The sequence below is a fragment of the Dendrobates tinctorius genome, unplaced genomic scaffold, assembly GCF_039654945.1.
Source record: "Dendrobates tinctorius isolate UK_male_01 unplaced genomic scaffold, ASM3965494v1 ptg000046l, whole genome shotgun sequence".
Lineage (NCBI taxonomy): Eukaryota > Metazoa > Chordata > Amphibia > Anura > Dendrobatidae > Dendrobates > Dendrobates tinctorius.
Window position 1 is genome coordinate 69,400,787 of NW_027361714.1, and position 12,284 is coordinate 69,413,070.

General features: G+C 42.7%; 1 protein-coding gene across 1 annotated transcript in view; it reads left to right on the top strand.

Annotated features, from left to right (window-relative positions):
* Nucleotides 1-12,284, top strand: part of HDAC2 (histone deacetylase 2) — a 107,954-nt gene that overhangs the window by 13,209 nt on the left and 82,461 nt on the right. Inside the window, exons 2-3 of the mRNA XM_073575984.1 lie at nucleotides 8,242-8,354; nucleotides 9,545-9,662. Coding sequence (XP_073432085.1) covers nucleotides 8,242-8,354; nucleotides 9,545-9,662 — 231 coding nt within the window. The remainder of the gene's footprint in view (nucleotides 1-8,241; nucleotides 8,355-9,544; nucleotides 9,663-12,284) is intronic.

Here is a 12,284-nt window from a genome sequence, read left to right on the forward strand (position 1 = left end):
CAGAGACGTGTCGTGTACCCGTTGGCCCCCGCAAAAGCAAGGTGCCAAATGTTCCGGGCTCGTGAGTACCGCATGTTTGCTGCCTAAGAAGGACCCAGTGTGTGACCATGAATTGAGCCCTATTAGGACAAAACCGTTGGCACACCCTGGTAACCGGAGGTGGTGGACAAGTAGTATCCCAATCCGTGAACTTCAATTAATATAGACTTGGCACACACCAAAAAGATTCTGATGCAGAAAGGTGGTTTTAATGGATTGCAGTACATACATACAGACGTGTCGGTCTAGGAAGTTCATCAATGTACAATAAGTTGTACTGTGAGCTCTTAGTGACTGGGCTTTAAGGGAGACACCAACACTGCAAGGAGGCACCTGCGGCCGTCCCACGTAGTTCTTTATAACAAGTGGACGCAGTATCCGCCGCGAATCCAACGTCTGTATGTATGTACTGCAATTCATTAAAACCACCTTTCTGCATCAGAATCTTTTTGGTGTATGCCCAGTCTATATAAATTACATGAATTGAACCCTGACCCCCCCGGTGGATATTTGTCGGGCCACGTTGGGCTCCGACATTGCTGTCGCCTGTGCCTTACCCTCCACAGCACCCCTGGACTTAGGATCCCACAGAAGGCATCAGGGATTCACCGCTGCTGGAAGGACTCAGCTCGTTGTTGTCTTCAGGACTACACAAGATTAACCCCGCGCTGACCGTTGTTGGTGCCAATGCTTGTTTCGTGGACTCTACAGTCTGGAAGTCGTCGGATTGGATAAGTTATACCTTATGAACTGCTACTGTCATTTTCCCCTGCTTTTTCCCCAACTGTATACCCTTTATTACCTACTACCTGCATTATCCCTGTTTAACTCTTTATCTCCCTGCATGGAGTACATACTTGTTAAAGTATAATACGTTAACCCTTCCTCTGCCTTCTATCCGTCACTGCATCCCGCAACCTGCTCACACAACTGCCTAGTTCTGCTACCGAGCACTTACCAGGAAAACTGGGACAATGAAATTAATGCCAGGGATGGCTTATTGGTGATGCAGCACAGCAGTTTACAAACTTAACAAGATGACTCCAAGCCCCATAAGTAGGACCCAGTTATGGAATTATACACTGTCGTGTTCACTTTAAGGATCATGTGAGTGCAATGGGCTCCTTGGAACAGCTCTGTATACGTCAGTAGATCCCCTTTAATACTGTAGACTCAGTAAGTCTCTTGGTTCAGCTTGCTGAGTCTGATGGGCACTGATGCATTCAAGTGCCTGTGTCTGCCTGTCTGAGTTTGGCGCCAAACTAGCTGTGTGTGCGCTCACACTCCCACCATAATACTTGTGGTGGGCCTGAGCTCAGGATTTACCGACCTGTATACAGTCGCTGTGGTGTTGCAGAGATGAGCCCGCCTGGATGACGGGTGTTTGGCTAAGGAAGGACGTGTTTATAACTGGTGCATGGTACCACAGCTGACTTGCTGGAGAGCCCTCCTGGTGTGTCATGGAAGTCGAATCCTGAGGATTTCATGGAGCCCTCATAACATTGTGCTCTTATGTACCATCTCTTTACTGCAGGACGTATGTATATATTGTGCAGCTGGTATCATGATTTTTTCTACATAGACTGTGGTATCATTCTTTGATTGGGCAACTACCTAATGTATTATAAGGCTACTATGCATGTTCTATACTATCTTTGTAGTCATGCTGCATTTGTGATTTATGTACATCTAGTGGATTTATAGGGTGTTTCTGCTGCTCTCATTTATACAGATATTGGTTTAAAAACCACTGTATATTTTAAATGGTTTTATGTTTTCTTGTCTTATGGTGTTTTGTATTGCCTCTGAAATAAAAACTATGTATTCTATATGGTGATCCCTACTCGATATGTATGTCTTCTTTTGCCTCTCAACTTATGTATGCTGTTTTTTAGACATACTGTGGTTGGATCCCACTTAACGAGTTCCATCATTTGATGGTGCCCTCCGTATTTATGCATTTCTACGGGATCCCATGGAGCCCTCACACGTCCTCCTTTCAGGTCGCACCAAGCTTTCTCAAGATGGCCACCGAACCAGTCCTCTCCTGTCAGGCACTTCTTCCCAATTGCTTGGCCTGGGGCGCTGTCTGTTTCTGTCCAAACTGCAGTTTAAACCAGCAGAACAGAGTCAATTTAACAACACCAGTCTGCCAACAGAATCGCTGTTTTTATTTGTCCTCACAGAATTGGGGTCAGCGCCTCAGACTCAAAATCCTGCACAAACCAGTTTAAGCCAGAGTCATAAAGCAGTAGTAGGGGACACAGTGGCCTCCTGTGTCTGGTGATAAGCTGGGCTGTGGAGTCGGTAAGCTAAACCTCTGATTCCTCAATTTCCATGACTCCGACTCCACAGCCCTGGGGATAAGTACTGCAATAATATTGTAAGTTCTACATTACTAAAAAAAATAGAACAGCAACTGCAAATTACATACAGGCGGTTAATGATAGGTGACGGTCAGCAGCATAGTCTCTATCACCTCCCACACATACGAGACCTTCACTTGAATGAAGCCAACTGAGTAACTGCGGACACTGTCAAGAATCTGTCCTAGCAGCATTCTTCTTCTATTTTAGACTTGCATAATAATGTGGTTAACCAAGAGCACAAAGGCAATCTTGTAAGAGGTGAACAAGAATATCTGATGTGTTCATGATCAGAAAAACCCTGACATCAATGGGACATCACAGTGAAAGCTGGATTAAAAGAATTCTACACAAATCAGACATAAGTGGTACTTTTTTTCCAGCATTGCACAACTCTAGAGGAAAACACCAAAACCTTATCCCAACTGTGAAGCATGGTGGAGAACGTGTCATGGTTTGGGGCTACCTCAGAGCTAGGACACTTTGAATATATTATTCTGTCAACTATAGCAAAGTGTATTACAACACTTACTGTAACTGGAGAAAATATAGGCAGGAGTCCATGACCTTAACCCCTTAAAACCCCATGATATCCATCATGGAGCAGGTTGGGCTGTGTGGAGCTGAGCCTGCTCCACATGCATGCAGTGGATGGTGGCCTAAGGTAAATAGCCAGCATCTGACTGTTGAATTGTCTTCTACTTGGATACATTTTTGTCATACCGCACGCTTTTCCCTGATTAATAACGCTTAATATCTCCTCCTGTACTGGCAGTGTTCCCGCGGTGTATGCAGTCTCTCCCGCCGCGGCTCTCGTGCGGTGTTGTGACGCCATGCCCAATCAGGGCTGGCGTCACTGTCCCTGGATTCGGACAAATTGAACATGAAGAGGAAGTGAGAGATCAGGCTGCAGCCAAGACTTTCTCTTCATGACTGATTTGGTCGGAGGCAAAGACAGTGTCGCCAGCGCTGATTGGGTGCCGGTGTTATGTGCTACAACACCTCACAAGAGCCCTAAGGAGAGCGACTGCAGGAACGGCGCTGGTATGAGAGGTGAGTAAAAGCTTTATTATTTTATGGGGGCCAAACATTTTGATCAAGAAAGGGGTGTTTTAGTAGTGGACAACCTCTTTAAATCCAGGGTCACATGACCCTAGATTCTCTCATCCTAGGGAATTCAGTTGATTATGCTAATAGTACTCTGATCAAACACTGATCAGCACTGCCCCATTGAATAACATTGATCTGCGTGCTATCTGATAAAAAAAATCGAATGGCATTCACATGATGTATGTGTTGATGTGATAATGACCTAACTCCTGTGGTTGGATTTGAGCTACACCTGCAGCTGTTGAAGGGAAGCTGTCAGGTGATTAATTCTAGCCCAGACAGCTGACGGCATGAAGCTCAGCCTGGCTGGATGATTGCAGCCGGTTATATTATTCTCTGAATCTGTCCTGTGTTTTAGAAAAAAATATTATTTGGAGATGTGGCCGAGGACCGTAGTTGGAGACCATACTAGTCTGGCTGCCCGTGGCTGGTGGTTCCCAACTTGATGTAGGAGATTGAGAGAGCTCTCCCTCATGTACATGGGGAGAACCTGATTATTTAGAAAATGAGCGGCCAGGCTGTGATTCACATTGCCTGTGATTTGGGCAGCATCATTTACCTGACAAGGATCCATTTTAGCATTTAAATGGTGCTGTTAATCTAACAGCAGTATTTAAATGTAACGCATGCTGGTGCGCTCTTGAATTTTATTGGCTCACGGTAATGTGATTGCGGGGGACCAATGGGTTGCTATAATGGCCGGATTCTGCAGAAGGCCTGCATTGCTTCTATTTTGGTTCTCCTATGAAGCTTTTAGATGCTGAATTTGAAGGGGGACAACGATTTTCACTAGATGCTTCAATACGATGGTATTGTATGGTAAATGGTACAAGCAAACGATTGCAGGTTATACAAAATTAAAATTTGAATCTCACACCCTCATTAAAATTGGATTTTTAAAAATAACCATATAAATATGGTTAGAATTATCCCATAAGGTAAACCTCATAAGGATAAAAATCGAACCACCGCAATTGTGGTTTTTCAGGCACAACATCTTCCTAAATAAGCAAAAAGCAATGCAATAAAAAGGATCAAAACATATCTACCCCAAAGTGGCATCAATAGAGCTGTCAACAAAAACAAGACCTTATATAACATCAGCAATGGAAAAATAAAAACTTGAGTTTTTTTAGTAGATTATTTTTCATATACAAACTTCTTAATATTTTATTCACCACTTAAATAGAAAGAATAAAAAAATGAACTGTCCCCTGGAGAATCGCGTTTCCCATTAATAGAAAAAAAAAAAAAAATTAAATCAAAACCCGAAAAATCTGTCATAATTTTATTTTTAACCATTTCATGCCACTTGGATTTTTCCCTGATTAACAGTAGGTTATATGGTAAAGTGAATGGCTGTTGGAAGAATGGAAGTGAAAAAAACAAAAGCACAAAAATGAAAAAGTTTGAGGCTGTGTGCCCACGTTGCGTTTTTGTAAGCGTTTCCGCAGCGTTTGTGCCGGCTCAGACGCTGCAGAAACGCTTACAAGATGCTTCTAATTAATTTGCATGCGTTTTTGGCTTTTTGTGCCAATGCATGCGTTTTTAACCGCACAGGAATCGCTTAGCGGCTAAAAACGCAGCATGTTCATTAATTCCCGCATCGCTGAGCGTTTTTAGCCATCCCCAATGATCCCAGAAATCGCGTGTCAAAAAACGCGCGGAAAAAGACACGCGTTTTCTGGGAAAGGGGATCCTTTTCCTGAGCGTTTAAAAACGCTAGCGTGGGCACATAGCCTGAAGGTTAAGCTGAAAACCTGTTGGGTGATGCAACTAGACAATGACCCAAAACACACAGGTAAATCAACTACAGAAGAGCTGGAAAGCTGATTTGTGTTTTGTAATGGCCATGCCACAGTTTTTTCTTTGCCTGTACACGGAAGACATTCCAGAAATTTTGTTTGGTGGAGGCGATTGCTGTTAAGGGGGATTTGTTTTATTACATTTTAAGTATTCCATTTTTCTTCCTGCTCAGTGGATGTTTACTTAGTGTGCTTAATAAAATACATGAACAGTACAACACCTTTACATCTGATTCCTCTGCCTTCTGCTTGTGATGGGTTTCTTCAGTTACTCTTACAAGCACAGGTTATTCTGCAATCAGCATTTCCAGATATTATAGAACATTTTAATAACTGCAGCTAGTCATTGTGTGGATACTCCTACTATATAAGTGCTCTTTTATATAAAGCATACATTTTGTCTGCAGCTGCATGGGGGTCATAAAAAGAATAGGGTGGAGTTTGATGAAGAGGGATGATGGACTGAGAACTATCTGGAAGGCTTAATAGGAAATGATGTTGGCCTATAATAGGAAGTCAGTGACTATATTGATGGTTAGACTGACATAAGGAAAGCTTCAATAGTATTTAACTGAGCTGAGATTAACTAAGTTCCACCCCTATAATATTGCTTATAAGTAACCATTTCGTGTGCAAGGATAGGATGAGATAAAAATTGGAAGGAAAATAAATGCTCACTTTTACTTTATCTTTAATGTTACTTTAGCACTGTTATGGTTTCCTCAGTATGCAGTGTCCTGCCAGGAGATGCACTACTATTACTATTGGTATATTTTATTTCCATGCAGGAGGGGAGGATTTTGCACAGGGCATCATTTGGGTTTGATGGGTGAAATCGGCGTTGTGCATTGAGGTGATGTAAGTTTTGTTTTTAATTTCCCATGACATTATTATTGCTGTTGGCATTTAATTACTTTGGGGTGGTAAGTTTAGAAAATATCGAAGTAGTAGTTTATTTTAATTTAGATGTGCCATAAGCTTAAATGGAACTGTAAAATGTGTGTTTCAGTAACTTAATTTTAAGGGAGTGTTCTCTTGTTCCCTTGATAATTGAAGGCCCAAATGACCAACATTTCCAATCACTTTTATGAAACCTCTTGGTATCATGTTATAAAAGGCATTTTTATTCCGTTCAGAGTGTAACTATCATTTTAGATTGCAAGCTCTTGAGCTTTGTGTGCACTGCTTTTCTGCATTGTGTTTAGGAGTCCTGCCTGAATCCACCTAAAAAATGACTCAAATTCTCAATAGGGATATCACTCTTGTGTTCCAAAATTGATTGCTTCAGCAGCTGACACATTAAATGGAACTCGTCCGAGAATTCGATTAACGTGGTACTCGCAGCGATTTTCTCTGCGCAGAAGACGCGAATTGACTCATTAACCTTAATGGATCAGTGTTCAGTTCAAGTTCTGCCTGATGTAATAATAATAGTAATAATAAATTTTATTTCTATAGCGCCGACATATTCCGCAGCACTTTACATTATAGAGGGGACTTGTAGAGACAATAGACATTACAGCATAACAATAATCACATAAATCATAACAGATGTACACTTGCATATCGCTCGCGCTTGAATTGCCCCCTATTTTAGGAGATTATTTAGAACTACCCCTCTTGGTCGAATTGAAGAGCTCAAGCTCGATTTGTACAATCTTACGTAGTCCAAGTTCTGTAGTAAATTGGGTAGCTATCTCCATTTGGGACATTTCTCACATTTCCACATGCTATACCATAACTGCATAGCACATGGGTGGTATTCCGAAAGATATAAAAGACCCATCAGGAGGACATAGAAAGAGCGGAGTACTTTAGGAGAAAATGGCCTTCTTGCAAGACCAACTTTCCTTTAGTTTTGGGGTATTTGCATCAAGTGTCTAAGATCAGTTTATCAGGCCATTTACCATATTTCTTTTCCTGAGCATACAAATGTTTGTGCTTTTTTGTTATTTTTTTCATTCTTTGGGAGATATAGGTAAGAAAATAAAGGAAATGTGTCTGTTTTCCACGAGGGGTTAAGGGGGCTTTACACATAGCGATATCGCTAAAGCGTCACCGATTTTGTGACGCAGCAGCGATATTGCTAGCGATATCGCTCCATGTGATACTTGCCTCCGACCGGCTCCCCCGCTGGTTATTGCTGATCGCGCAAGATCGGCCTGGTCCATTTCTCGTCGGCGGCTTCCTGCTGGCACCGACGAGCGACGTGTGGACGCGGGAGGATGACGTCATCATCGCCGCGTCTGACAGGTAAGTAACGACCGCTGCTGCGTCGCTGCTGAGATCTGCCTGTTTGTCAGCTCACTAGTGACCAATTAGCAATGCACCAGCGATCCTGATCGGGTCGTATCGTGGTCGGGATCGCTGGTGCATCGCTAAATGTAAAGGGGCCTTTATTTTGACTTGGGTGGGGCTAGTAGCAATTTCAAGCACAGGCGCACTTTGCTTCGAACTGTTAAGGACAAGGCAAAACGGTGTATTGTGCATGCGATGGTAGTAGCAGAGCAAAGAGCACCTGCTGAGGTCTGTGCTTCAACTGCGCAGGCATGAGATTTACAGCTCTGTGTGGAAGACGTAGAGCGGTGCATCCACATCAATCAAGGCAGGAGGAGGAGGAGGAGGCGGCAGACGAAGATCGGCAATGCCCATTAGACCGACCATGCAAATTGGCTTACAGAGCAAGCGGGTTTTAAAAGGAATTTTTTGGTTATGCAGGGGGACATGGAGTTTATGTACAGATCGCTGGACTGCAGTACAAGAGGAGTTAAAAGTGGTGTCTTCAGTATATTGAGAAATCCTGCTAACCTGCATTGTGGACCTGCATGGGCTGTCTCATGTGGTATACTGTCATAGACATTTTGGTGAATGAGCTATGTACTACAAAAATGTCTAAATCTTTTTTTTTTTTTTTCTTTTAGGTGACATTGGAAATTACTACTATGGACAAGGCCACCCAATGAAGCCTCATCGAATACGAATGACTCACAATTTGCTTCTGAACTATGGACTGTACAGAAAGATGGAAATATATGTGAGTGTATGAAAATATTATTCTGTATTGTTGCCTTTAGATGAGAACTTAAGGCTAAGTGCACACGTACCGGAACTCTCGCGGAAATTACCGCGAGAATTCCGGAATTCCAGTCCACGGGAAAATCACATTTTAAATTCCCGCGATTTTCCCGCGGAAAAACTAGCATTTTGCAAGCGTAATTAGCTTGGAAAATGCTAGCGTTCTCCAAGCGATCTGTAGCATTGCTTGGAGAACTGATTGACAGGTTGGTCACACTCATCAAGCATAGTGTTTGACGAGTGTGACCAACTTTTTACTATTGAGGCTGCCTATGCGGCATCAAAAGTAAAAGATGGGATGTAAAAAAAAATACTGTTATTCTTACCTTCCGACGTCCCGCGCATCCGTTCCCAGTAATCCTTTGCGAAAATGCCCGCGATGACGTCCGTTCTCGTGGGATCGCGATGTCTCGCGGTAATTCGCGATGACGTCTCGCGAATGACCGCGAGACTTCGCGATCCCGCGAGAACGGACGCCATCGCGGGCATTTTCGCAAAGGACTACTGGGACCGGGAGCGTGAAGAGAAGCGGGAAGGCTGTGCGGGACGTCGGAGGGTGAGAATAACAATATTTTTTATTTTTAAATTCTATTTTTTACAGGGATATGGTACCCAAAGCCCGGAGGACAGTTTCCTCTCTTCCGGACCCTGGGTACCATCCGCAAATGTTCTGCTTACTTTCCGCATGGTGTGCACAGCCACATGCGGGAAGTAAGCGGAACAATGCATTCCTATGGGTGCGGGAGCGCCGCGATTCCGCAAATTAATGAGCATGCTGCGGTTTTTACCGCGAAGCGATTCCGCCGCGGTGAAAGCCGCAGCATTAGCACAGCATTGCGGAATCCCATAGGAATGCATGGGATGCTTATTTTTCGCGTTTTTGCGGCAAAATCGCGCGGTTAAAACCGTCGCGGAAACGCGAAAAAAAGCCACGTGTGAACTCAGCCTTATAATTGGATAATGGGTTTTCCCCAATTTCTACCGATTTGGCAAAGAAAGGTGAAAAGTATTTAGCATGGTTGGACTTTTAGCTTTTTGGTATGGGTGCAAACCTGCCTTTTTTCTCTCTAGAATTTTTGCATGTGCACCACTATGTAATGACACATAAATGTGCGCTTCTTGCTTATTTTACCCTATTTTCTGCCTTAGCGTCCTCACAAGGCAACTGCTGAAGAGATGACGAAGTATCACAGCGATGAATACATTAAATTTCTACGATCTATAAGACCAGACAACATGTCGGAGTACAGTAAACAGATGCAGAGATGTAAGTCATCTACACTTTTTCCTATGTGTTGCGATGAGGACCTTGTCTTTACAGGATAAGTGTAAAACCTATTCTACTGGAAATTGCATTGATACATTAGGTTTTCTGTTGTACAGTGCCTTGCGAAAGTGTTCGGCCCCCTGGAACTTTTCAACCTTTTCCCACGTATCATGCTTCAAACATAAAGATACCAAATGTACATTTTTGGTGAAGAATCAACAACAAATGGGGCACAATTGTGAAGTTGAACGAAATTTATTGGTTATTTTAAATTTTTGTGGAAATTCAAAAGCTGAAAAGTAGGGCGTGCAATATTATTCGACCCCTTTAACTTAATACTTTGTTGCGCCACCTTTTGCTGCGATTACAGCTGCAAGTCGCTTGGGGTATGTCTCTATCAGTTTTGTACATTGAGAAACTGAAATTCTTGCCCATTCTTCCTTGGCAAACAGCTCGAGCTCAGTGAGGTTTGATAGAGATCGTTTGTGAACAGCAGTTTTCAGCTCTTTCCACAGATTCTCGATTGGATCCAGGTCTGGACTTTGACTTGGCCATTCTAACACCTGGATACGTTTATTTGTGAACCATTCCATTGTAGATTTAGCTTTATGTTTGGGATCATTGTCTTGTTGGAAGACAAATCTCTGTCCCAGACTCAGGTCTTTTGCAGACTCCAACAGGTTTTCTTCAAAAATGGTCCTGTATTTGGCTCCATATATCTTCCCATCAATTTTAACCATCTTCCCTGCCCCTGCTGAAAAAAAGCAGGCACAAACCATGATGCTGCCACCACCATGTTTAACAGTGGGGATGGTGTGTTCAGGGTGATGAGCTGTGTTGCCTTTACACCAAACATATCATTTGGCATTGTTGCCAAAATGTTCGATTTTGGTTTCATTTGACCAGAGCACTTTCTTCCACATGTTTGGTGTGTCTCTCAGGAGGCTTGTTGCAAACTTTAAACAACACTTTTTATGGCTATCTTTGAGAAATGGCTTTCTTCTTGCCACTCTTCCATAAAGGCCAGATTTGTGCAGTGTATGACTGATTGTTGTCCTATGCACAGACTGTCCCACCTCAACTGTAGGTCTCTGTATTTCACCAGAGTGATCATGGACCTCTTGGCTGCATCTCTGATCAGTCTTCTCCTTGTTTGAGATGAAAGTTTAGAGGGATGGCCAGATCTTGGTAGATTTGCAGTGGTATGATACTCCTTCCATTTCAATATGATCGCTTGCACAGTGCTCCTTGGGATGTTTAAAGTTTTGGAAATCATCTTGTATTCAAATCCGGCTTTAAACTTCCCCACAACAGTATCACGGACCTGTCTGTTGTGTTCCTTGGTCTTCATGATGCTCTGTGCTTCAAACAGAACCCTGAGACTATCACAGAGCAGGTGCATTTATACGGAGACTTGATTACACACAGGTGGATTATATTTATCATCATTAGTCATTTCGGACAACATTGGATTATTCAGAGATCCACAATGAACTTCTGGAGTGAGTTTGCTGCACTGAAAAGTAAAGGGGCCGAATAATATTGCACGCCCCACTTTTCAGTTTTTGAATTTCCACAAAAATTTAAAATATGCAGTAAATTTCATTCAACTTCACAATTGTGTCCCACTTGTTGTTGATTCTTCACCAAAAATTTACATTTGGTATCTTTATGTTTGAAGCATGATATGTGGGAAAAGGTTGAAAAGTTCCAGGGGGCCAAATACTTTCGCAAGGCACTGTAAATGGGTCACTTTGTCTGCAGCCAATCTCAATTACTAAATGTTTATCTTCATGCCAAGAATCAATTGAAAAAAATGTAATATAGTAGATAACCCATCTAAATATTGCTGATACCTTTGCATTACAACTATTTTTGCCATTGTGTCATTGGGAATACTAATTGTAATGCAAAGATATCAAATTGTCACGTGCATTTGTCTTCAGCCCCCTGTAGTCTGATACTCCTAAATAAAATCCTCAGTGACCAATTGCCTCCAGAAGTCATATAATTAGTGAATTGAGTCCACCTGTGTGTAACTTATTCTCAAGATAACTACAGCTGGTCTATGAAGGCCTCGGAGGTTTGTTAGAAAGCATCATGAAAACTAAGGCTATGTGCGCACGTTGCTTATTTGCCTGCAGAAATTTCTGCAAGGATTCTGCATCTCTTGTCAGAAAACGCAGTGGAAATTCCGCGCGTTTTTTTGTGCGGATTTGATGTGGGTTTAGTTGTGGCTTTGTCTGCGGATTTGTTAGCTTAATAAAGATGTACATACTGTTTAAAAAAAAAAAAAAAAAGCCTTTTTCAAGTCCTACCTCCATTGTTGATGGGTTTTGTCATGATCCCACCGCTGACACCGCTATGTCTCGGACGGGGGGATGTGACCTTAAGGCCACACACGGCTATCACATGTACAGGGGGTTTATCTTACTTATCCCACCGCTGCCACAATGTGATAAAAAAAAACAGCAAGCTAGTCTTGTCCTAACAATTTATCGCAGGGGGGTTATTTTAGATGTCCCACCACTGCCAACAATACTTCACGAACTGCAGGGATTTATGGATATCCCACTTTTCAGTTCCACTTTGGAACTCGCAGCTCTCCGGCGCCCCCCCCTT